This window comes from Caretta caretta, chromosome 9 (assembly GCF_965140235.1).
Source record: "Caretta caretta isolate rCarCar2 chromosome 9, rCarCar1.hap1, whole genome shotgun sequence".
Classification (NCBI taxonomy): Eukaryota; Metazoa; Chordata; order Testudines; family Cheloniidae; genus Caretta; species Caretta caretta.
This window is the reverse complement of record NC_134214.1, coordinates 42,387,310-42,413,762: the sequence shown is the minus strand read 5'-3', so window position 1 is coordinate 42,413,762 and position 26,453 is coordinate 42,387,310. Positions and strand designations below refer to the sequence as shown.

Sequence of the window (26,453 nt, the reverse complement as noted above, 5' to 3'; positions counted from 1 at the left end):
ATATAATTACACTGTTGTAAAACCAGTGGGAGAGAAGAATTGGGCCTAGGCTTTTCTGTAGCTGGACGCTATTCTGATCTGCCCCAAATATCAGCAAAGGAGCATCCAGGACATGAAGCCGAAGAAGGTTCTAAAGGAAGAAAACTCTGTCTAAAATATAACATTAATTGTATGTATAATGAGAAGCTCAGGTTGGATGATTTCTGTAAACTTCTTTCCTATACTTGTGAGGTGCATTTGGGGACAATCCCAACACCAGTTGAATGGATATTTTTTGGTGTTTGTACATCTGAATTGGCATTAAGGATCCACAGAGAGCAAGATAGAGTTCTCTACAACTAGTTGTTCCTAACTATGTGGTGTTCAGTTAGGTAATGGAGCATGGCCTAGGAAGTCTTCTATGTACTGTACTTAATACACACATCTAAAGTCTGCACTATATAACTGGCCATCGTGCAAGTCAGCAGCTTATCCATGATCAAACCCCAAGATTAGCTCGATGGGTTGCACCCAGGATTAGCTTCACTAGTTCAGTGAATATGGTGGTAAATGAATGCTGGCATGATGAGTGAAACTGAGTGAGAATTTTCTGTAATATTTTGTACGAATCATGGGAAAAGGTTATTTACTCTTGGGAAGCTATGACAAAGCTGTCAATGGCCCCTAGGTGTCTTGAGTTTGGCCCATATCATTGGGGAATCCATGAAGACAATGGCAAAGCCAAACTTTGGGACATTTGCTACCTAGCAACTAATGACCATGGATGGTCCACTCCCCCTTCCCCCCTCCCTCCTCTGTAGGAAGCCAGCTGTGTTTAACCAACTGGAGAACAAAGGACTGAAGAGGGGCCAGGTAGGATTGGCCTGGTTAACTTGAACAAGAGGGTACAGACTCAGAGCAGAAGCCAATGGGGACATACCACTTTAAGGAGAACGGTCCACTCTGATTAGCCCAGAGCCACTTTCTTTTCTCTATGCTAACCAAGGGCTTTCTACGCTGGGTTCCTGTTGACTAATAAACCTTTCTGTTTTGACAACACTGCATGAAGGTCACTGAAGATGCTGTCGGAGATGCACTGCTCCTTAAGATTTACAAGTGTATCTCAGGAGTCCGCCTCAGTGGGACTCGCTGAAAGGGGTTCAAGGTGGGAAGCAGGACTGCTGAAGGCCCAGAGGTCGAGGCTTCGGAGGCAGTGAAGCCATGTGACTTACTCTTAAGGAACAGTGAGGCCCGTAGGAGGTCTGGCTCACTGAAGGAGTCCTCCCAGAGGCTGTTCCAAAGTGAGGGGTCATAGCACTGATCCTGTGGATCCATGACGAGGAGTAAGATTGTTAAGGGGAATTATCCCAATGAAGAGGGAATCCATGCTGGAACTAGGTCTCATATGGAACTATCATTCAAAAAGTAGCTGGCAACTTCTTGGAGCTGTTGCTCTGTGGACTTGCTCAACTGTTTGTCTTTCCCTGAATTTCATTTTTAATAGTAACCAAATAAATTAAATAAAGCCCTTATTGCTAACTACAGCCTGACCCTGGAAACTAATCCAGGCTTTCAGACACAGGGTCCTTCCCATAAGGAATAGCTTGCAGGGGCAGGGCCTATGTCTTTATAATCCCAGAAAGGATTTATATTTATATTGGGTATTTGCAAACAATGACAGAGGTAACATCTAAGTCATACTTGTTTTGTGAGCAGAGTTGTTAGGGGTATAAAGATTATGAATGAGCTCTTCTGCAATCTGCCTATTAAAAACCTTATCTCACATAAATCTCATTCCATAGACCCCCTGACTTCAATTGAATAAAGGCGACAGGATCTTTAACTGGGCAAACAGTCATTTAATCATCTTAAAAAATAAAATCTCATCAGTGCCCCGTTGTGTGCAGCTCACCTCATCGACCTGAGCTTGTGTCTGTTGCAGTCTTCTATTACTGGTCACATTGGTGGGGGGTGGAGGCCCTCCTGCCCCGGAAATTGTGGAACCTCCGGCACCTTGGGTGGGAACTGGGGCTGACCTAAACCAGAAGCAAAGAAAATAATTGAACATGCATTGAATTTCATTCATTCGCACCTTCACTTTGCTACCAGTCCAAGATGTGTATACGCACAGATAAAAAGCAGAGTTTTCTAGCCTTCCATTGATTGTCAGTTAGTGCAGGTGTCCAAAGTTAGGCACTTAACTCTGTACTTAGGCACCAGGTGCCTGACTTTGGGGAACCAAGTTTGAAAACTGTGCCCTTCCGGGTTAGTTCTGATTTTCCCCTCATTTTCCCCATTAAACAGTTCTGATTCAGGCATATCTACTGGAGTCAACAGGAATCCTGTGTGCCTTGGATAGGCCCTTTGATTAGCTATCAATCATCTTTCTTCCCTGGCTGAGCAGTGGAAGTCAGGGAGGAGGAAATACTGCTCAGAGTATCCATGGAACAATGCATAATGGGCATCTTACCAAGCACTCCAGTTAGATTCTGTGCAATTCATTTCCATGTTTTCATTAGCTATAGTGTGCCCTGCTTGCAATGCAAGATACAGTCTAGCAAAGATCCTCTGAGGGGTTAGGCAGAAACACTAAAATTTTAGAAAACTCTCCCCTGGCAACGAGGCTAAGTCCATTTGTCTGTCAACTGCAGAACTAGGCATCAAACAAACCACAGCAACAGTTCTGAACATGTGCTCCAGCAAGTATGTGTAGGTAAGGCCTAACTTCCTTACAATGGCTTAAAAAAAAGACTTGAAGCTGGTCTCTAAGGGCATGTCTACACTACAAAATTAGGTCGATTTTATAGAAGCTGATCTTTAGTAACCGATTTTATACAGGCCCTGTTAGTCTGTATTCGCAAAAAGAAAAGGAGTACTTGTGGCACCTTAGAGACTAACCAATTTATTTGAACATAAGCTTTCGAGCCGATGAAGTGAGCTGTAGCTCACGAAAGCTTATGCTCAAATAAATTTGTTAGTCTCTAAGGTGCCACAAGTACTCCTTTTCTTTTTGCAATTTTATATAGTCAATTGTGCATGTACCCACTAAGTGCATTAAGTCGGCAGAGTGCGTCCTCAATACCATGGCTAGCAATGAGTCACAGAATGGTGTACTGTGTGTAGCTATCCCACAGTCCCTGCTGCCCATTGGAATTTTGGGTTAAGCTCCCAATGCCTGATGGGGCAAAAACACTGTCGCGGGTGGTTTTGAGTACGTCATCAGTCTTCCCACCCTCCCTCCCTGAAATCAATGGCAAACAGTTGTTTCACACCTTTTATGCAGATGCCATAGCATGGCAAGCATGGAGCCTGATCAGCTGCGCACTGCTTTTGTGAGCATTGTAAACACCTCACCCATTATCCTGCAGTATGTGCAGAGCCTGGCTAGGAGCCACCAGCACAAGGATGATTGTGAGGAGGACATGGACACAGACGTTCCTGAAAGCACGGGATGTGGCAATTGGGATATCATGTCGGCATTGGGGCAGGTTGATACAGTGGAACGCCAATTCTGGGCCCGGCAAACAAGCACAGACTGGTGGAACGGCATAGTGTTGCAGGTATGGGATGATTCCTAGTGGCTGCAAAACTTTTGCATGCATAAGGCCACTTTCCTGGAACTTTGTGAGTTGCTTTGCCCCACCCTGAAGCACAGGAATACCAAGATGAGACCTGCCCTAAGAGTTGAGAAACGAGTGGCAATAGCCCTGTGAAAGCTTGCAACGCCTGACTGCTATCGGTCAGTGGGGAATCAATTCGGAGTGGGCAAATCTACCGTGGGGGCTGCTGTGATCCAAGTAGCCAAGGCAATCAATACCTTTCTACAAACAAGGGTAGTGACTCTGGGAAATGTGTAGGTCATAGTGGATGGCTTTGCTGCAATGGGGTTCCCTAATTGTGGTGGAGCAACAGATGGAACGCATATTCCTATCTTGGCACAGGACTACCTTGCCAGACAGTACATAAACTGCAAGGGGTACTTCTCAATGGTGCTGCAAGCACTGGTGGATCACAAGGGCATTTCACTGACATCAAAGTGGGATGGTTGGGAAAGGTGCATGACATTCGCATCTTTCGGAACTCCGGGCTGTTCGAAAAGCTGCAAGAAGGGACTTTCTTCCCAGACCAGAAAATTACCATTGGGGATGTTGAAATGCCAATAATTATCCTTGGGGACCCAGCCTACCTCTTGCTCCCATGGCTCATGAAGCCATACACAGGCAGCCTGGACAACAGTAAGGAGCAGTTCAACTATAGGCTGAGCAAGTGCAGAATGGTGGTAGAACATGCCTTTGGACATTTAAAAGGGTGCTGGCGTGGTTTGCTGAGTAGGTTAGACCTCAGCACAACTTATATTCCCATTGTTATTGCTCCTTGCTATGTGCTCCATAATATCTGAGAGAGTAAGTGGGAGGTTGAGGAAATCGCCTGGCAGCCAATTATGAACAGCCAGACACCAGGGCAATTAGAAAAGCACAGCTAGGCGTGCTGCACATCAGAGAGGCTTTGAAAAACAGTTTCATGACCCACCAGGCTACGGTGTGACAGTTCTGTGTGTTTGTCCTTGATGCAAAGCCACCCCCTTTGGTGAATGTACTTCCTTGTAAGCCAATCCCACTTCCCCCCGCCCTGCTCTTTGACCACAGCTGGCAAAAGAAATAAAGTCCCAATTGTTTTGAATCCATCCATTCATTCATTCTTTATTTATTAAAAAAAAATTGAGATCACTGACAATGCTGATGAGTAAAAGGTAGCCCGGGTGGGGTGGGGGAGGAGGGAAGGACAAGGCCACATTGCTTATTGTAGCCACACTACAAATCAAAGCTGTTGGAATGACAGCCTTCTATTGCTTGGGCCATCCACTGAAGTTGAGTGGCTGGGTGCCTGGAGCCTCCTGCCCCACGTTCTTGGGCTTCTGGGTGAGGTGGGTATGGAACTTGGCGAGGAGGGCAGGCTGTTACACAATGGATGCAGTGGGGCTCCGTACTCTAGTTGCCTTTCCTGGAGCTCTACCAGACACCTCATCATGTCTGTTTGCTCCCCCATTAGCCTCAGCATCTCCTCCTGCATGTTCTGATCACACTCACTGTATGCTTTCCTGGTCTCTGCCACTGAATGCCTCCATGCATTCAGCTGTGCCCTATCAGTGCGGGAGGACTGCATGAACTCCAAAAACGTCATCGCAACTGCATTTTTTTTTGCCTTCTAATGTGCGATAACCTCAGGGACGGAGTTGATACAGGGAGCATAGAAACATTTGCAGCTGCAAGGGGGAAAAAAGGGAGAGTAGAATTTAAGAAGATACGTTTCTGAGAACAAAAGGGAGACCGTTTCACAGTGAATTAAGCAATTCACAGCAGACAGCACATGTGTTTTAGGTACAAGGTCACATTTTTCCTTTTATATTGAGCACCTGCCAGTATGGTGACACATCACACATGGCTGGGCAACAGAATTCGGTTTCCAGGCAGCCATGGTAAGCCAAAGGGTATGCGGGATTGGCTCTTCCGCGTTCATAACATGTGGGAATGGTTTCAAACTGCAGCACTCGCCTTTCCCATAGCAACCAATGCCGGTTGGTTTTGCCATTTAAAAGGAGGGCCTGCAGTTGCCATTTAAAAGGAGGGGCTGCAGGTTTTGGGGTGGATGTGCAGCACATCCCTCCTCGCCCCTGCGTGGCTATTCTCCGGGATGATCCTTTTTAGCCAAGCGCAAACAGCCGATCATGACCAGGGTCTAATGTGCCGGGGATCACCAAACAGAGGGGATTACTGTTCCCTTACAAAAATTCCCCTATTTCAACCAGGTGACCATGAATGATATCACTCTCCTGAGGCTAACACAGAGAGATATAGACTGAATGTTGCTTGAATGTGACCAAAACCCAGGACCATTCACTGCCATGCTTTGTGCTGCAGTGAATCCAGACTAGTTGCTACTGGCTTGGCATGGTAAAGTGTCCTACCATGGAGGACGAAATAAGGCAGCCCTTCCCAGAAACCTTCTGCAAAGGCTTTCAGAATACCTCCAGGAGAGCTTCATGGGGATGTCCCTGGCGGATTCCCACTCCATCCCTAGACACGTTAACAGACTTTTCCAGTAGCTGTACTGGCTGCGAATGCATTTCAATTGTTCAGGGCAAATCAAACATTAAACACAATTGCTTTTAATAACTGTAATGTAGTTACAAATGTGCACTCACCAGAGGTGACTTCTCCGCCTTCAGGATCTGGGAACAATACGCCTTGGGAAGGTATTGGCTCCAGGGTGATGAAAAGGTCCTGGCTGCCAGGGAGAATGGATTCTCCACTTGCCTGCTGCGCATTCTCCTCCTCCTCCTCCTCCTCTTCCTCATCCACAAAATCCTCCTCTGTGTTGCGTGAGGCTTCCCCCTTGCAGGTGTTCATGGACAGTGGTGAGGTAGTGGTAGGGTTTCCCCCCTAGAATGCCATGCAGCTGATCATAGAAGCGGCATGTATGGGCCTCTGACCCAGAGTGAACATTTGCCTCCTTTGTCTTTTGGTAGGCTTGCCTGAGCTCCTTAATTTTCATGTGGCACTACTGTGTGTCCCTGGTGTAGTCTTGGTCCACCGTGCCCTGTGCGATTTTGGCATATATATCAGTATTTCTTCTGCTGGATTGGAGTTCTGCCTGAACAGATTCTTCTCCCCATACAGCAATCAAATCCAGTGTCTCCAGTTCACTCCATGCTGGAGCTCGCTTGCGATTCTGGGACTGCATGGTCACCTCTTCTGCTCAGCTTGCCACGCTGACCAAACAGGAAATGAAATTAAAAAGTTCCCGGGGCTTTTCCTGTGTACCTGGCTGGTGCATCGGAGTTGAAAGTGCTGTCCAGAGCGGTCACAGTGGAGCACTCTGGAATAGCTCCCAAGGGCCAATACCATCGATTTGCACAGAGCTGCATCTGCACTACCCCAAATTCGACCCAGGAAAGTCGGTTTTAGCTCTACTTCCCTCGTCGGGGAGGAGTACAGCAGTCAATATTAAGAGCCCTTTAGGTTGGTGGAACGGGGTTGGTTGTGTAGCCGCATTGCTTATAAAATCAACCTAAAGTGGCTAAATTCCACCTATCCCTGTAGCGTAGACCAGACCTAAACCACCTTGCAGTGGTGGCACAACCAGATGAGCTGAAACAGTAGATGCAACTCTTTATGAAATGGATGGATTTGCCATATAAAGAGCAAAACGTGGGCATGCCTAGTTCTGTAAATCTGGCCCCAGGGCGCATAAATCCTCAATCCAGGCAATCTGATTGCAATCCGTGCACTGGGGAGGGCAGTGATTCAGACTCTTATAAGTATTAGCTGTGTATAAAGTGAGAGAAAATACATGACATGCTAGGTCTCCCTTGGCTGTTTCTCCCTTGGCTGTTTCCTCCCATCCTCTCCACTTCTTTTCCTTCAATGTTTTCATGGGCTGTGTGCCCTAAGCCCCGTTTTCTAACAGTGATTTAGAATAGTCCCTCCCTTCTCTTGCCCTGTGTTACCTTCTCTTAATTTCTGAGCTTCCCCATCCCTGTCTCCTTCCTGCCTCTTTACCACCAACTACCCATGATCCCACTCTCCGGGCACATCCTCATCTGTCATTAGTCACTCCCCATCCTGCATCACCCACTTCAGATGCTCCCCATCAGCAACCCTTACCCTCATTCTTCACTCTCTGCTCATCATTCTCATTCTGACTACCCCCACCATCCAGTTCTCTTCTACTGTTATACTTTGCTTCACTATCAGTCCCTTCCGGGGCCTTAAGGTAGCTGGGCAATGTCAAGCCATAGACCTTCATTTCTCCTTTTCTTTCAGGTTGGGAGGATTTTGCCCTGCAGCTAGGCCTACTTACTTAGGTTACAGCCCAGCTCAGCAGTGTGGCCAATCACCAGCAGACAGAGCTTTGGGGGCAGGGAGCAGTTTCTGAGCTCATTCCCTCCTCCAACCACTGATCTAAATTAGTTGATGGTGTGAGCAGGAAGAGAGCTGATGTGCTCACTCAGCATGGCTCCTCCCCATATCTTTGAGCTGCTGAGGGGAGATGAGGTTGAGAACCTGCCCCCTCTACTCAGTGCTGTGAATGTATAACCACCCTCGTGAATCAGAGCGAGGCTGAGAGTGAGCTAAGCAAGGAGAGGCATCAAAAAAGAGGACAAATAACAGCAGAGGGAGAAAGGGATGGGAGGAAATTTAGGCTGAGGATAGTTTATGGCAAGGGGGAGGATCTCTGAGGGACACTGTAGTACTTAGCCCACCCATCCTGGACAGTATCAAATAGGGTGACCAGATGTCCTATTTTATAGGGACAGTCCCGATATTCAGGACTTTTTCTTATATAGGTGCCTATTACCTCCCACCCCATGTCCCAGTTTTTCACACTTTCTGTCTGGTCACACTTTCTGTCAGTATCAAACACCAACTGCCGCCCCAGAGCAACAGACTTGGCTTAAATCGTTTGCCCAAGAGCACAGATTACAAAGCGTGGCAGAGCTAGAAATAGAACCCATATGTCCCACCTTACATACAAGACCAGCGTGGTCATCCTCAAAATTGCTTTTAAAAAACATTTCCTTAAGATGATCTGACAGATCCAGCAGGCAAATCATCCCACTCGCCTGATAGCTCCTAATGATTTCAAGCAGCCATTCCTCAAGCCCACACATCAAACCTATGACTCTCTACCTTTACTGAAGGTTCCCCATCAATTCCTCCTGCAAGGGAAATAAAACCTTCCTATAACTGCCAAGGAAATCCCTGAACATTTGAATTGGAACCACCACCACCCCCCCAACATAAATTCCACTCCTAGACTCCTAATGCCTCCCCCACAACGACAGCCTGAGGGAGCACAGTGTCTCTCTGAATCACTCCTTTCTACCAGGGCTTGATTAATGTTACTGGAATTACGTCCCTATCAGAAAACTGCCACAACACCTTGTATTTAATAGAGATGTGTTGATTCTTCAAATGCACCCTGAGTATTGATTTGTCATTTTGTCGAGTCCAAGAGCCCCTCAGAAAGATCATTGTTCACTTACTGAGATTAATGCTGCATATTACACTTCTTTTACTACGATAAATCATTTATCAATCTTTGATTGAAAGGAAAGGGCTTTAGTCATATGATAAATAGCACATCCTTGTGAAATTCCCATCAGTTGCCATGAACACAAAAGGCCAGATTGTGAACTTATTTCACCAGCCTCAAATCATAGCAACTCCAATAAAATCAGTGGGGGTACTCTGAATTTACACTGGTATAACAAAGATCAGAATCTGGACCATAATGTTCAACTGATTTAAACAACACACACTGTATGGATAGTGTTTTGGGAGGATGTTCTGGGATCCTGCAGTTGAAATTGTAAAATATCATCATGGCTCTAGAGGAAATGACCCTTTTCCCATCAACCCAACTAGGCAATTTATGTGGAAAAATTGTGTGATACCCATTTGCTAGTTTAAAAATACAACAACGCAGTCATCCCCTTGCTATATTTTGTTAAAATCTCTGAGGCTACAGAATGCTTATACATGGAAAGAGATAGTATTTAAACCAGCCACCTGCTTTGGCTAACAAGGGTAACCTATAAAGGAGACATAGTCTTCCAGGACAAGCTGGGTAGGGTTGCTACCCGCGCCCCACACTGCACCCAGTCTCAATTTCTGACCATGCTTCTGCATTCCAATCTTTGTAGGACCCCAAAATGAAAGCATCCAAGTTTGGCTAAAAAGCTGGGTGCTCAGTTCTGTACACATTTTCTGACCAACATTTACAAGGCACTTTTGCCTCCCTATCTGTGCTTAAAATGAATTTCCATAAATCAGAAGCACTCCCTAATTTGCTATATCATAGTCTTCTCACCAGTCTCACTGATGCCTTCTTATTTGGTTGGAATTAGGGTTCAGTTGTATGTTCAGGGACCACATTGTCCCCTGTACAGGTTAATTCAGCCAAAAGGACTGGAAGCACTCACAGCATGTTCCTCACATCATTCCAGAGCTCCTACACTCCAAAGACCGGCAAGAAGGAGGTGTTCTCTTTATTAGAGTTGGTCGGGAAATTTCCAGCGGAACATTTTTACACTGTAAAATCCTGATTTATCAAATGCAAAATGTTTTGTGGAAATGTGTCAATTTCAACCAATCTTCCAATGGAATATAGGCAGGTTTCAAAACTTGCCTGCTTTCCTGCCAGCTCCCCAACCACTCATGTGAAGGGCTACCTTAGAGTTGTGACCCTCAAGGCTTCCTTGCTAAATGAAACAGCTCAGATTGGTCAGTTCCACTGCTGCTATTCAGTGTTGGGCAGCAATTATACTGACCAGCCGGGGCTGCTTCATTTAGCAAGGAAATCATTTCTGTGAGGTATTAGTCAGCCAAAGCAATTTGTTGTGATACATGTCAGCACCCTGAGTTATATAACAGCTGAGGATTTATGTTTACAAGAGGTTTTTTTTAAAATACATAAAATGTCACAATTTTTGAAGTCCAATGTCTCATTCCTTTTTATGGCTAGAAAAAAATGTTGAGTCCTATCAAGATGCTGGGTATGTGGGATGAAGCTCTCATTTCAGATCCTAAATTCATTACATTTTTAGGTAAAGAGAAGCAATCAGCTGAGAAGCTGTTATTAATACAAGGCTGAATATTGTCCATCCCAGATCTTGGGCTAGATTGATTTTTTTGGGGAGGGAAATTTAAAATGCTTAGGGACAAGGAAGAAACAAATCTTTGGCAGGTTGAATTTTAAAAAATGGTATCTGATCAAAGCTGCCCAGTGATTGGAATGTTAAAGTAAAAATCCAGGATGAGATGGATTAAGGACAGATGAGGTAGTCACAGGTGTATGATAAATAGATTTATCACTTGATATCTCAATACACGGTATAGGCTTTGATAGACTTCAGGCATTCTACCAAATTAGTAGGTAATTCTTTCCATAATATAAATTATGTACATGCTACAGAATGCAGAATTTTGCTCTCAATAACACACATGCAACCCCATTGACAAAGAGAACACTTTGGCTCTGTGTCTAATTTAAAGCATTTAAAGAACATTCTACCAATTTGGTAGAATAATTTTAGTGGAAACAGAGATGTACTAGTCTTCTGTTACATGCTGTAAATGTAGACACCAAGGTAAAGTTGTGACTCTAATTTCTCATTCTACATAGCTTAATACGAAACCATTCTGCTTTGTTTCTAAAGCAATTTACCATTTATTTTTAGAAGTTAAATGGATGTAACTACAGAGCCCTTGTGGCCAAGATGGAGTCTGCTCTTAGGTGCCCGCAGGAACACAGTTGGGAAACTCCCTTCCACCCCAAGTGCACCTGTTCCAACGCCCCTAGACTAAATACACACACACACACACACACACTACAATGATTATAGGAAAAGGAAATATTTATTTACAGAAGGATGAATGGAGAAAAACAACAGAGGAAGACAGGGGGAGCAGTAAAACAGAGAAAGGACCCACAGGCCAGTGGTCCCACAATATGAAAGGGCAGACACTGAGCAATACATCTATACTCAGAGTTCAGGAATCCTGGGCAGAGCTCCAGTCCATAAGCGAGTCTTGGGTACTCCTGCTTGTCTTTGGTGCCAGTGAACTTTCTTTAACAAACCCTTCCAGTGCCCTCTTCTGCCGCTCTCTGCAAACTCACACAGAATGACAACCTTCCCACTTAGCTACTATAGCCTCCTTCCTTATTCCCAATGCAAAGTCACAAGCCCCAGTACTCAAGGCCCCAGGCAGCTCTGGGTGACAGTGATACTGCGTCTGGCTCTGGTTTGTCTTTCTTGGGTGATTCCTCCCTGGCACGGTGCTCATGCTGGCTCCTGTCCTGGGGCATCTCTGGCTGGCTGTTCTGTTCCTTCCAGGGTTATGGCTGGTTCTTGCTGCTTTACTACGTGAGGGCCTGCTTGCTGTAGACCCTCTTATCTGGAGTCCCCATTGCTCTCCCTCTCTCAATGCCCCTGCCACAACCAGCACTTCCTCCGCCTCAGGAGAAGGGTTTAAAGGGACCATGCTCTCTGGCCATCCTCTTTAAACCCCAAGGGGGTTATACTGAGCTGTGAGGCCAATTAAAAAAGAACAACTGGCAACATCCACATTTCACTGAGATTTCCAATTCAGCTTTGGTTGAAGGAACAGTTCAAGCATTAAGGGAGGTCATCCATCAGATGCTTAGAAAGCTTTCTGACACACACACTTTTGCTCATGAGATACAAAGGGAGAAGTTCTGTTTCATTTTCATTATCTGGTCCAAAGAGGGAGGGTAAAAAAAGGTAAATATACTGACTCCATAACAATACATTTGTCCGTACACATATTTGTCCTAAATATCATTGTAAATAATAAGACAGATACTTTGATTAAGTTTACACTAGGAACTGAGTGGCAGTGTTCAGGAATTTTGCTTTCTCTGTAGACCTGTGAGCATAGTATCTGAGCACCTTATGCTCTTGAACGTATTTATCCTCACAGTTCCCCTGTGAGGTGGGGCAGTGTGAGATTCCCCATTTTACATATGGGGAAACTGAGGCTCAGAAAATCTAAGTGACTTGCCCAGGGTCACACAAGAAGCATGTGGTGGAGAAGGGAATTAAACCCGAGTCACAGGCTAGTCCCCTAGCCACTGGGCTGTCCTTCCTTTCATTCTCCCTTTGGTAGTAACTTTAGATAAAAGATAACCAGACTTGCTGATGGTATACATTATTTTCTTTCATATATATTAAAAGAGAGGATGAGGAACACAAAAGTTAACAAATACAGCAGAGCTGAGGCAGTAAAGTGTCTGAGGGCTTGTCTACATGGCAATTTACAGCACTATGACTTTCTCGCTCAGGGGTGGGAACCCCCTCTCCTCCCCCCCGAGAGCAGCAAGTTTCAGCGCTGTAAAGCACCAGTGTAAACAATGCACTGGGAGCAACGCCTCTTGTGGAGATGGCTTGTTTCGAGCGCTGGGAGAGCTCTCTCCCAGCGCTTTGCCATGACTGCACAAGCCACGTTAAAGGGTTGCCGCGGCAGTGCTGTAGTGTTGCCAGTGTAGACTAGCCCTGAGTTACAGTCGCTATACCGAACTGGGCCAGATCCTCAGGTGGCATAAATCAGCAGAGCCTCCAGTGAAATCTACAGAACTATGCCAATTTACACCAGCAGCCGATCTGGCCTATTGTTTTTACAGAAGTTAGACCAATTATTTTTTTAAATAATTTCATCCTATTTGTCTCGTCTTGCCTCAGACCCTTCAGTTGCTGTTCTGATAAAAGCAGTAAATTATTCATTTTCTCTTTATTATCATCAACCACATTTCCATAGGCAGTATTTATTTTTGCAACCATAGAGATTTAATAGTTAGGCCCCAGCTTATGTCTGTACAGATCCCCTTTGACTTTAATAGGGGTCTATCCATGTGGAGTTCATGGCAGGATCAGAGCCACATTAATTGCAGTCCCCAAAAGGTGAAACAACCTTTGTTCAAATGCAGCAAAATCAGCACAATTCCTTAACACCACGCACATGGAATTCGGGGGCTATCTCACTTAAACAATGATGGCATTAATTTTCCGATGTCATTATTAGTTATATTAGAGTACTACTTATGGATCCGAAGAAGAATAAGGACCTCATTGTAATAGGCACTGCACAAACAACACAAAGTCAGTTCCAGAGAGCTAGGTTTTAAACACCGGAAGGCTTTAATTTGGGATAATTTCCAAAAAAGATGAAGGTTACTCTCCTATCCCATGGCATTCACTCTAGTTTTTGCTTTTAATTTGGTGTCCATTTTGTTTTGCAGGACTGGTGTGTGAAAATATCTAATCATAATTTTTCACCAGCATTCTCTTCATGATGGGCAATTTGTACTGCTCCTAATGGCTAGCATTATGTTCTTACAATCCTCTGGAGAGACTTCCTGGTTCATTTTCTTTTCCAAATAAAACTTCACTAAGTTAGAAAGTTAAAAATAATCCATTCTGTGGTAATGAGATTCAGGTAACCTTCGATGTATTATGTACTATGTGAGGAGGGACCATATAAACCTAGACAGATAGAAAAAAGAACTAGGTTTTCCCCCCTCCCCCCTTGTGAGAAGATTAGAGGTAGGCCCAAAACAAGGCTGGGTTCTTTCCATCTTGTTGCTAATACACAGTAATTACATATAAAAATATGCTAAAAGAAAGTTATTCAGGTTACAAAGTCAAGCACTCTAAAGTTAGGAAATGCCAGATTTACAGTTGTCTGTACAGTCTTAGTTCTGCCCTCTTGTGCCTCCATCCTGTACACTGAATGAGGCAGGGACCCTGTGGGAAAAGAGCATGTTATCATGTAATTAAAAACTATATCATAATACATAAACATAAGGGTCACAATTAGGGTTTCACAGGCAACCGTAAATTGGCATTTCCCAACTTTGGACTTCTTGACTTTATAACTTTCTTTTAAGATGGTTATTTGTATGTTATTTCCTATGTTGTGGGGGCGGTGCTGGTTTTTTGTTGTTTTGTATTTTCTGAAGAAGGTAAAATCAAGTTATATTAAGTACAACTAGTGGAAAGTCTTAGGCAAAATAGGTGGATTTACCAGCTTCACCTATAATAAAAACTCTGCAAGCCAAATAGTGCCCTAAGCAACACCTGGGTATCCTTACTAGCCTCAAATTAGGCTGTACAGGTGCCACAGATAATCTGAAGATAACAGGGTTTCACAGCTGGATTGGAAGAGCCTACCAGAATCTTTATTATTGACGTGATGGATGAGTTGGAAAGAACTTGACAGTTGGAGCACCACATTAATTTGTGGAACTAGGAGGTAGAATTGTCTTTTAAATTGCAAACTGAGCAATTTAATATGGAAATCAGTGAGAATGTGCCAGTTTAACAGGGTTTCTTGTCAGAGAAGAAACACATTTTAACTCTGGCTCCCTCTGCTTAGGTCTTAAAATATGGTCTCTCTTCTTACTGTTATATTTATCACTTAATGCATTCAGTAAATTGGAATCAAGCACATATAGGCTTCAGACTTGGCTTGATTTTAATTCTCCAAATTATTGTAAATTTGGATTTACAAACCAAGTGAAGTTTATAGAAAATCAGTTCAGTATAAAATGATTACTGTTTAAAACTGAATGGTCTTAGCCAACTTTGAGACTGTCCTGAGATGGAAGCATTTTCAAACTTTGTTTCATCTCCAACATTAGACACACCCTCTTTTGAGATAGGCTAAAAGATAGAAATGATCTTACATAGCCATACATTCACACTAGCTTTGAATAAATCTGAAAACATAAGGACAAAGTTTCAGCTTGCAGATTTAACTCATTCAAAAGTGGAGTTAGTAGGAAAAAAACCAGTTAATTTTTACAAGTCATTTTGAGGTTGTTTCCCTTTCACAGGATTTAAAATGGGCCCATTATCCATTTTGTATAATATTTTCCATTATATTTTTTACCAAAATCCTGGTTTCTAGTAAGAAAAACAGTTTACTAAAATTATTAACTGGAAACAAATATTGTAGAACATTTTGTGAAAAAAGGAAAATTTCTATGATAAACAATTGTTTATTTAAAAAAACAAAGAAAAACTTTTCACAAAGGCCACATTTGGACAAAAGCTTTTTCGAGCAGCTCTATTCAGCCCTTTAAAATAACTAGAGTTATTTTCTTCAAACTTGGCTTGCACTTGGATAAAAAGAAATTTAACACGAAAAAGAAATACTGAAAAGTTGTTGGCATGAACCTATATGCCATCTAAGTAGGTAGTTTAGTTAGTATCTGTTCTTTACAGGACAATGTTTTGACACAGATAAACAAAGGGGTCAGAATTAAGATTGTGCCCAACTTTGAGTTGCTCATTTCCTGTCTTTTGTGTTCTTAACCGTACAAATTTAACATTAGTATATAATTGATATTCTGTATGTTAAATAGAGTACATACATATAGTTATGGATATACAGCAGACAAAGGGACACCTTATTTTAGCTATCTGTATCTTGGCACAAAAGTGTCTGAAAACACCAAGAAACTGCTTCTTCATAACTAGGTGTAATGACTTAAGATGACAAGCTATGAAATCCCTTCAAAGCAGAGACTGACTCAGCCCGATCTTTTTGGAAAGAAGCCAGTCATCAACTTCCAATTGACCAGATTCAATGGCCAGAAAGATTGGCTTTGTGTTCTCACTTTAATACAAGAATTTTATTGTGCTCTTTTCTGATAAAGGTTAGAAGAAATAGATGTCAATGGCAATTTGTCTTGTAGATACAGATTCAGCCATGGTATTGTTCATTAGATAATATGAACTCTCCTTAGTTTGAGGTAGCAACATTCAATTATGGGTTTTGTAGCACACCACAATTACTAACTAATTACACCTAACCATGAATTCTGGTTGCTCATCTTCCTGTACCAAAGCACACACTTGCACTGGTACCAGTGTGAAGATCACTGGGATGCCAACATCTTGCAGCATGAGCCAAAGGGCTGACTTGTCAACCAAATCAAAAGTTGCTTTGTTGTCAACATATGCCATATGAAGCAGTAACAGTGCGAGAGTGCATGCTAGTCCATGGCTTTCATTGCATTTCTACACAACCTCAAGTGTATGACAGGGATGATTCTCACTCAGGCACTATTCTGTCAATCTATTGACTGGATATTAGGACTTGCTGCTCCACACATCGGAACCAAGGTTGGTCAAGAAGTGTTCTCTGACCAAGACTATGGTGATGACACTGCCTTGCTTGTGGAGAAACCAGAGAACTTCAGTCCTGTCCTTCAAGTTTTCCAAAACACCAGCCACACTATGGGATTGTACATCTCATGACAGAAGACCATAGTCCAGAACCTCAGAGCTGGGCCACCAGAAACCTCAGTGCAGGTGGGGTCAAGCATTAAGAAGAACATTGACAAGTTCATCTACCTAGGCTGCAAGCAGACTTCAAGTGGTCACAGTAAACTGGACATCCTCCTGAATGAACTTCATGTGTCAGCTATGAATGCAAAAACATCTTTGCACTGAGACAAAGTTCAGGACCTATCAAACCTGTGTACTGCCTGTACTGCTAAACATGTCAGAAACCTGGCCCCTCCTACAGGCAGACTTGGAGTCGTTAGAAGCATTCCAAACGTGTTGCCAGTGACAAATCCTGAACGTAAAGAGGTTCCATGTTGTGCAAAATGCCATAATCTCAGAGAGATCTGGCCTTCCTCCAATGGCTCACTACATTCAAAAGAGGTGTTTGCATGCTCTCCGGCCACGTCACCAGGATAGACAAAAAACAGGCCTACATATGTTATTCTCACACTCTCCATCAAAAGGTGAAAGTATTCATGCCTCGACCTTATCAGGCTTTACCTGTAGGGCTGACCCCAGAGATTTTGGATTTTCTGATTGATCCAGATCTGGGAACTTCATTCTACAATGCCTGGTATCGTGCCATCAACCATGGTCACTGTGGCTGTTGCAGCAGTCTTCAGTAGAGTATGTGTGTTTGATGATCTTCCTGTACTAGTTATCTAATCCACTTTGAATGGCCCAAATTTATCTGTGGTTTAACTTCACTGGACTTGCTTCTGCTATCATATATGCCAGTGTAAATCAGGAGTAACTACTGAAGTCAAAAGGGTTATACCATTTTAAAACTGATATGAGTGAAAAGAGAATTTAGATCATTGAGACCAGTGGACTTACATATCAGGGAAGAAATCTGTGGTTTTGATGGTGTCTTCTCAACACCCCAAGATATCATAGGAATGGTGAAGGTCCCTCCCAGTAAGGGGGCAAAAATAGAGCTTCCTGTGGTGTTAAGGAATTTTGACTATTTTAATGGAGACATATAAAAAAAAAAACCACCTTTTTTCAATGTTCCATTAGATGCCTTCAGCACCCAAAGAGGTGACTGTCACCCGTGTAGAAGACTGCAATCTGATGGCTATTAGCTTACATGATTTCATAATACTTCCGATTTGCTACATGTTGCAACGAACACTAATGAACTTCCACAGTATTACCATATTGGGAGAAATAATACCAGTACGCAGGACCAGGGTCCTGAGCAAGGGTGGGGGAGGAGAGCACTCACCAGGAAGGGGCAGGGCCTCAGACAGAAGGGGTGGGGTCTTTAAATCCTTGGGGCCTTTAAATGGCAGCCAGTACACCAGGGCTCCAGCAGCGATTTAAAGGACCCAGGGCTCCAGCTGCAGCTGTGGCAGCGGCCGGGAGCCCCAGGGCTCTGGCTGCAATTTAAAGGGCCAGGGGCTCTGGCCGCTGCTGGGAGCCCAGGGCCCTTTTAAATTGCCGGCCTGGAGAAGCTGCCCTTGCCGGTATGGTCGGCTTACGCCGTACCGGCTTACTTTCATCTCTGGCCTTGGAATAAAAGACCCTATTCAGAAGAATGGAGCAGCTCACTCTTCTCAGAGAGATTGTGTCAGGCTGTCTGCAGACTCAGGCAGGCATCACTGCATTGCTTCCACTTCTAAGATTTTCTTCACAGCCATCAGGGCTAGTTTTTTTTGTAAGGTGAAATTCTGATATAGTCACACTCTGGGATCTGAGGACCCACATGTCCATGCCATAATCCAGCCCCACTGTCAACTGACATGGTTTTTGAACGCTATCACATAAAAAGTTCCAGACCTTAAAGGTGCAGTCATCACACACAGTCACAGTGAGTACAATTCCACCCACCACACCATCAATTAAGGCAACTTCACACACGAGGAAAAATAAAATTGGAACAGGGAACTTTCCAGTCAGAACTGGCTTTTCTGCAAAAAATGGAATAAAGAGAATTTCAATTTATAAGTAGATGGTATCCTTTATCCAACTTTAAAAAAAACTCCCAGCAAACCAAATCAAGTCTGGATAATGCAAAGCCTTCATTTTCTACCAGCTACTTGAATTACAGACCTGGAAATGGGGAAGGAGATAAAACTGTTTGAGAACTGAGACAAAGATGGAGTATAGCACAAATCCCCAAGAGCAGACTAGATTTTGTAAGGAAACATATAACCGAATAGAGTGAATGCCATTGCAGTAAATAGCTGAGAACAAAGTGATAACACATTGAAAACACGGTCAAGATAACTGCAGCAGACACTGTCCCCACATTTCTCGTAAATACCAGAGCAAAAAGACTAGCCCTTCTTGGGAGACACAAGGTAATTGTATCAAAGATGAATGAAGACTTTGCAAAAGCGATCAGATATTTCATGAGCACAGCACTGACAGACTGTGATTTCCACACAGTTATCAGACACACAAATGTATTCATTTTTTTTAAACTAAACCTCTAATTTTTTTACTCTGGAATGATCACTGAGGCCCCAATTCAGCAGTCCATCGCGACTGAGCCAAGCACTTACATCAATGCTTAGACTTAGGCATGTGCTTCAAGATATGTCTGTACTACAATCCATGTGGTGTGACTACAGCTCATGTAGACATACCTGAGCTAGTGTTAATTTAGCTAACTGAGGTACCAGAGCAGAAAAGCCACAGTAGTCTGTACTGTGCACACAGTAATGCACCTGCATTATTCAGGTGGCTAGCCCGTGTTGCCATGGCTCACTGCTCCAGTTCCAGAGCTAGCTAGATTAAAGCCAGCTCAGGTCTATGCGGAAGATGGTTGTTCATCACCCAGGTGCTTTCTTGTGGCCAGAGACACCTCTGTAGTGCTATGCTCTATATTCTCCCTCTTCCAGGCCCTTTTATGCAGGCTCCATACCTTTTTGCTCATCCAATCACAACAGCCCTGCTTGGGGTCTGGTTTGTTCAGATGAAAAGGAGTTGACTTAAGCACATGCTTAAGGCTATGTTGAATTGGTGCCTAAGGGATACGGCTTGTCTACACTATGAAATTAGGTTGAATTTATTAAAGTCGACCGGTAGCCTCCGATTTTATAAAATCAGTGGTGTATGTCCCCACTGCACACACTCCGTCGGCAGAGCGCATCCCACTACCATGGGTAGCTTCGACTCACGGAGTGATGCACTGTGGGCAGATAGCCCAAGGTTCCTGCTGCCAATTGGAATTCTGGGTTAGGCTCCCAATGCCTGATGGGACAAAAACATTTTTGTGAGGTGTTTTGGGGACATATCGTCAGCCTCCCATGATGCACTTGGCTCCTACCTCCATCCCTCCCTGAAAGAAACGGCAAACAATCATTTTCACGCCTCAGCCTGGGTTACTCATGCACATGCCATAGCAGAGCAAGCATGGACCCCGCTCAGCTGTACGCTGTTGTTGGAAGCGTCACAAACACCTCATGCATCGTCCTGCAGTATTTGCAGAGCCTAGCCAGGAGCAGTCGCATGGAAGAATGTGATACCACTCAAATAGCTGTGCTGGAAGCCATGGAACGGAGCAATTCACACATACTGGCATCAGCAGCAGCCAAGCTGACGCAGTGGAACGCTGCTTCTGGGCCAGGGAAACAAGCATAGACTTGTGGGACCACATCGTGATGCAGGTATGGGATGAGGAGCAGTGGCTGCAGAACTTTCAAATGCACAAGGCCACTTTTATGGAACTTTGTGAATTGCTTTCCCCAGCCCTGAAGTGTGGAAATACCAAAATGAGACCTGCTCTGACCATTGAGAAGTGAGTGGCGATAGCCCTGTGGAAGCTTGAAATGCCAGATTGCTACCGGTCAGATGGGAATCAGTTTGGAGTGGGTAAATCAACTGTGGGGTCAGCTGTGATCCAAGTAGCCAGGGCAATCAATTCACTTCTGCTAAGAAGGGTAGTTACTCTGGGAAACGTGCAGGACATAGTGGATGGCTTTGCCGCGATGGGGTTCCCTAACTGTGGTGGGGCGATAGGTGGAACGCACATCCCTATCTTGGACCAGACCACCTTGCCAAAGAGTACATAAACCAGAAGGACTACTTCTCAATGGTGTTGCAAGCACTAGTGAATCACAGGGGCCATTTCACCGACTTCAACGTGCGATGGTCGGGAAAGATACGTGATGCGTGCATCTTTAGGAACTCCAGTCTCGTCTGAAAGCTGGAAGAAGGAACTTTCTTCCCAGACCAGAAAATTACCATTGGTGATGTTGAAATGCCAATAGTTATCCTTGGAAACTCAGCTTACCCCTTGTTCCCATGGCTCATGAAGCTGCACACAGGCAGCCTGGACAGCAGTAAGAAGCAGTTCAATCATAGGCTAAGCAAGTGCAGAATGGTGGTAGAATGTGCCTTTGGACGTCTAAAGGGGTGCTGGCGCAGTTTACTCACTAGGTTAGACCTCAGCAAAAGCAATATTCCTATTGTTGTTGCTGCTTGCTGTGTTCTACATAATATCTGTGAAAGTAAGGGGGAAAAGTTTCTGGTGAGGTGGAGGGGTTGAGGCAGATCACCTGGCTGCCAATTATAAGCAGCCAGACACCAGGGCAATAAGAAGAGCACATTGAAGTGCACTGCGTCTCCCAGAGACTTTGAAAACCAGTTTCATGAATGAGCCAACACTGATGTGACAGTTCTCTGTGTTATTCCTTACGAACCTGATCCCCCTTTTCGCATGTACTGCCCTGTAAACTAAACCCCCATCAACCACAGTGTGCACAGTGAATAAAGAGCCTCTTGAACTCAATTCATGCATTTTTATTATGCTAACAAACACTGAACAGGGACAGCAATGAATAGCAAAAATAACCAGGGTCTACGGGCCTGATAACACAGTGGGGAAGGTGCAAGGACACAGCTTATTACAATTGCACTGTCTAGCAATCAAATCTGTGGGAATGAGAGCTTTCTGCTCCATGAACCATCTCCCAGAGTTGAGTTCAAGGGATAACGGAGCTCCCCTCCCGTCCCCTTTGCATTCTAGGACATCTGGGAGAGGAGGATATGGAACTTGGTGAGGAGGGCAGCTGGTTCATCATTGGGTGCAGTGGGACTCTAAGGTCTAGCTGCCTTTTCTGCACCTCAGCCAGATGCCTCAACATGTCTGTTTGCTCCCCCATAAGCCACAACATCTCCTCTTGCGTGTTATGCTCTTGTTCCCTGCTTGCTTTCCTGCCCTCTTGGTCGATGAGCATGCTCTCTGAGAGTGTGAGCCTCCATGTATGCAGCTGGGCCCTGTCAACCTCGGAGGAATGCATCAAATCACAGAACTTGTCTTCCCTTGTCTGCTTTTTTCACCTTCTAATCTGGGACAGCCTTTGCGCTGGAGTGGAGGAAGCGCCCAGAGAAAATGTTGCAGCTGCAAGGAAAAGCATACAATGTTGAAAAGAAAAAGTTAACTGTCACAATGAATGAAACAATTCACAGCAGTAAATACATTCCTTGAGGTACTCGACCAAATTTTGTGTTTTAAAAGAAGATCCTGCGAGTTAGGTACAACACATGGCAGAGCTCTGGGCAGCAGATTTCGGTTTGCAGGTAGGCATGGTAAGAACAGACGAAAGGGTAGGTGGCGTGAGGGCACACCTGGGGAAATTTTTTAGTGTGGAAACTCTTGGCACAGAAACAAGCTTTTCCGGGGAGCACGCTTTGCGTGGCTGCACCGGCCGCCACCGTAGCCCAATTATTTACCTCAAATTAAACATTAACCACAATTGCATTTAATTCCTATAGTGTTATTACAAGTGTGCATTCACCAGAGGTGCCTTCCCTGCCATCACAGTCCCGCACCAGTGGGTCCTGGGAGGGGATTGGCTCCAGAGTTAGGAAGAGGTCCTGGCTGTCGGGGAGAATGGATCCTCCGCTTGCCTGCTGCGCATTCTCCTCCTCCTCCTCCTCATCATCATCATCAACAGGGTCCTCCTTGTTATTGCCCGTAGCTGCCTGGGTCCCCTGGGAGGTATCCACGGAGAGTGTTGGGGTCCCTGCCTAGAATCAGATGCAGCTACTCATAGAAGTAGCCTGTCTGTGGTTCAGCACCAGAGTGACTATTCACCTCCTTTGTCTTCTGGTACGCTTGCCTGAGCTCCTTTATTTTCACATGGCACTGCTATGTGTGCCTGGTGTAGTGTTTTTCCTCCATGCCCTGTGCAATTTTGGCATAGATGTCAGCATTTCTTCAGCTGGTTCAGAGCGCTGCCTGCACAGACTCTTCTCCCCACATAGCAATCAGATCCAGTGTCTCCTGCATGCTCCATCCACACTGGAGCGCATTTGTGTACCTGGGCAGCCATGGTCAGCTGTGGTGGTGAGCTCTCCATGCTGATCAAACAGGAAATGAAATTCAAAAGTTACCAGGGCTTGTCCTGCTTACCTGGCTGAAGTGCAGTGGACTTGAAAGTGCTGTCCAGAGCGGACACATTGAAGCACTGTGGGACACCTCCCGGAGGCCAAACAAGTTGAAATACACTGTGCTGTGGTCTACACTACCCCTAATTCAACCCAGGAAGGTCGAATCTAGCGCTACTTCTCTCGTTGAGGTGGAGTACAGGTGTTGATTTTAAAAGCCCTTTAGGTCGGTGGGAAGGACTCTGTAGTGTAAACAAGCACATTATAAATTCGACCAAATGCGGGGAATGTCGATCTAATGACGTAGTGTAGACCAGCCCATAGACTCAGACTACATACCTGTGAAAAGGAGTAGCAACTCCCATTACTCCCACCAGACCTCGGATCTGGGCACAGAGTAGTAAGCTGGCAGGAAATGGGTAGGGAGAGTCAGGGGACAGATGGAGCCTGGGCTCTAAATTCCTCTAACTTGTGCCTAGCTAAACTGGTGTCATCATTTGCTGCTAAGATCAATAAATAACTATAGCACCATTCCCTGGAGCAAAGAAGAAGCTGGAAGGGATTGTGACTGTGTGGTGTGAACCTGTTTTGTGATATTTTGTGGGCTCCAATTATCCTTCTGCACATTTTTGGAGGGTCCAGTTTAGGATCCAGATTTTGAAAACATGTCTGTATTTGGCTTTTGGGCCTGACACTACTGAACCACAGAGCATGCCTTCTTGTGTGGGTAAAAAGACACAGACTTTGAAAAAAGATCTTTTTAAATAACAAAAAGAAGCTGTGGGAATCAAAGAGAAGGAGTTCCTTGTGTTCTCTTCCATCTCCAGTCAAAAATCAGCAATAACAAGAACACTCTTATATCTTGGCTCCATATTTTGTAACAGGTGCTAAAACTGGTAGCCTACTCTAGCACCACCTAATTTTACTGGGTAATTACCAATCTTATCAAAATTAGGTGCTGATTACCAGAGACTTGTGAAGTTTAAATTCTCACTAGTCACTTGACCAGAGATACCCAAACTGGACATTTTATCTTAAACAGCTCAGTATTTATTTATTTAGGTGGTAGTTATACAGTTTTTAAACAGTTATGAGTAAATAATTTCTTTAGGAAACAACCACCTTTCCCCTTTGGTCCCCAGCAAAAATATGGAAGTATAGAATATTGTTATCACACAAGATCTTATTTATACCAATTGCATGTTCAGAGAACTGAATACAACAAAACCACCATTTGCAAGTGCCCTTTATTACGTGTCAAGTATTTGCTCCTTTTCCCCCTAGAGTTAATATACTTTGTACACAAGGATTCTCTTAACCTCATCTCAAAACATAAGCATGTTATAGTTAGTAAGTTTTCTTCCTGTCACTGGATTTTATTTAACCAATTTAGTTATTTCAGAAAAGATAATGGCAGTTCTTAATTAGCAATATTAATAACCCTTACAAATTAAATTAACATAAAACAATTCTTTTGTTTGTAAAAAAATAATCAAATAGTTAATGTCTGTCTAAAATAATCTACACTGTCTTACACCATTTCTGTTAGAAAAAGTAAAGTGAGGCAGTATTCTTTTACAGACATATTCACCATACTGACTTTTGGCTCTTTTGTTCCTCTTTACTACAATCATTTGCAAAAGCAGGGATTCAGGTCATCTCAAAACAATGTGGCATATAAATCAATACTCCAACTCAGATATTTGCTTTGCAACATTTTCTGATGGAGCTGTTCAGATGGCAATTCAGGGTCAGATGCCAAATCAGTTGGTCTGAGATTTGTGTGTTACGTGTGCAAAACAAAAACATCAGAACTTACCATCTCAGATGCTTCTCCTCAGCCCCTCTATCTTGAGGTGTTCACTGATGGCCCTACTGAAAGTTTCTCTCAAACCATCTCGGGAACGGCCACCAACATTCACCATTATATCTTAGTTTCTCTTCTTGACCTCACAACTGTTGGATCTTTGTCACGTCCAAGACTTTGCCGTTACTTGCCAGTAGTACATCTTAACTGTTTTACATATAAATCATGCACTCCCATGGAACTCAATGGGATTTCAGCTGCTTTGATTTTCCAAAGGAGCCTAGGAGTTTAGATATCTTTCAAAAATTCCATGCATCAGGTATAAATATGTCCTAAGTTGAAACCATACAAAATACGTTGCATTCACCCAAAGGTGTGATTACAACTGCCTAGAAATCTGAGCCCTCACTCTGGCTAAATTTACGCTCAAAAGTTAGATCAACATGGCTACATCCATTAGGGCAGGGCTGGATTACCCAATAGGCAGACTAAGCACGTGCTTAGAGCACCAGCAAAGCAGGGGGCACCAAAAAAAAAAGAGATTGTTTTTGGAAAAAAATTGATATTTCAAAAAAAGCATGGAAATAGTCATGATGAGAAAAATCAGAACTTTGTTAGAACACTTCCCCCAAACTCAAAAGTCCAAACAGTACCACTCATTTTCTCCTTTCACAAGTACTTTTTAAGCAGCCAAGAACACTCTGCCTCCTCTGGCCTGACTCCCTTACCTCACGGCTTTTCTTACTTGCTTGAACATTACACTCAACTTTCTTACACTCAACTACATACTCTTCCCGCGTTTTTCTGTTCTCTTTTTGTTACTTACCCCACCTAAACCCTGGGGGTGTCCTACTAACGTAGATCGAAATAATGCGAGGAAATCAGATCCTGTCATGTATTGTAATAAATTTATGTTTTATTATTGATGTATTCTTCTGAGTATAGCTGAAGACCAATCACAAAAGGGAGAAACTATACAAGAGGCATAAAACATTGCAAACAAGATGCAAGAACTAGAGTTTGTATTCATGTTGACCAGGTGGAATGAAATTTTACAACATTGTCACCACGCAAGTCAAGCTCTCCAAGAAAAAGAATTGGATTTGAAAATATGTGCAGACCTCTGTCAATCATTGGCAGACCACTTATGCACTTTGAGGAATGATTTCGAAAGATTTGAAGACCTATCAAAAGATATCTTGCCTGATAATAACTACAAAGAAGCCCAGTCCCACAAGCGAATCAGGAAAAAACAAGCAAATGAGAACAGTGCAACAGAAACAGCATTGAATCCTAGAGACAAATTTCACTTATCTACTTACTACGCTATAATTGATACACTTGAAGCTCATATGAAGAGGAGAGGTGAAGTGTACAAAGAAGTATCAAGTAGATTTTCTTTTCTAAATGATATGGACTTATCTGATGAACAATATTCACAAGGTTCCC

General features: G+C 43.8%; 1 protein-coding gene across 1 annotated transcript in view; it reads right to left on the bottom strand.

Annotated features, from left to right (window-relative positions):
• The window catches only part of LOC125642457 (vesicle-associated membrane protein 1-like), a 100,187-nt gene that overhangs the window by 21,648 nt on the left and 52,086 nt on the right, over positions 1–26,453 (bottom strand). The window contains exon 2 of the mRNA XM_048863869.2: positions 1,892–2,015. Within this exon, the coding sequence (XP_048719826.1) occupies positions 1,892–2,015 (124 nt within the window). The remainder of the gene's footprint in view (positions 1–1,891; positions 2,016–26,453) is intronic.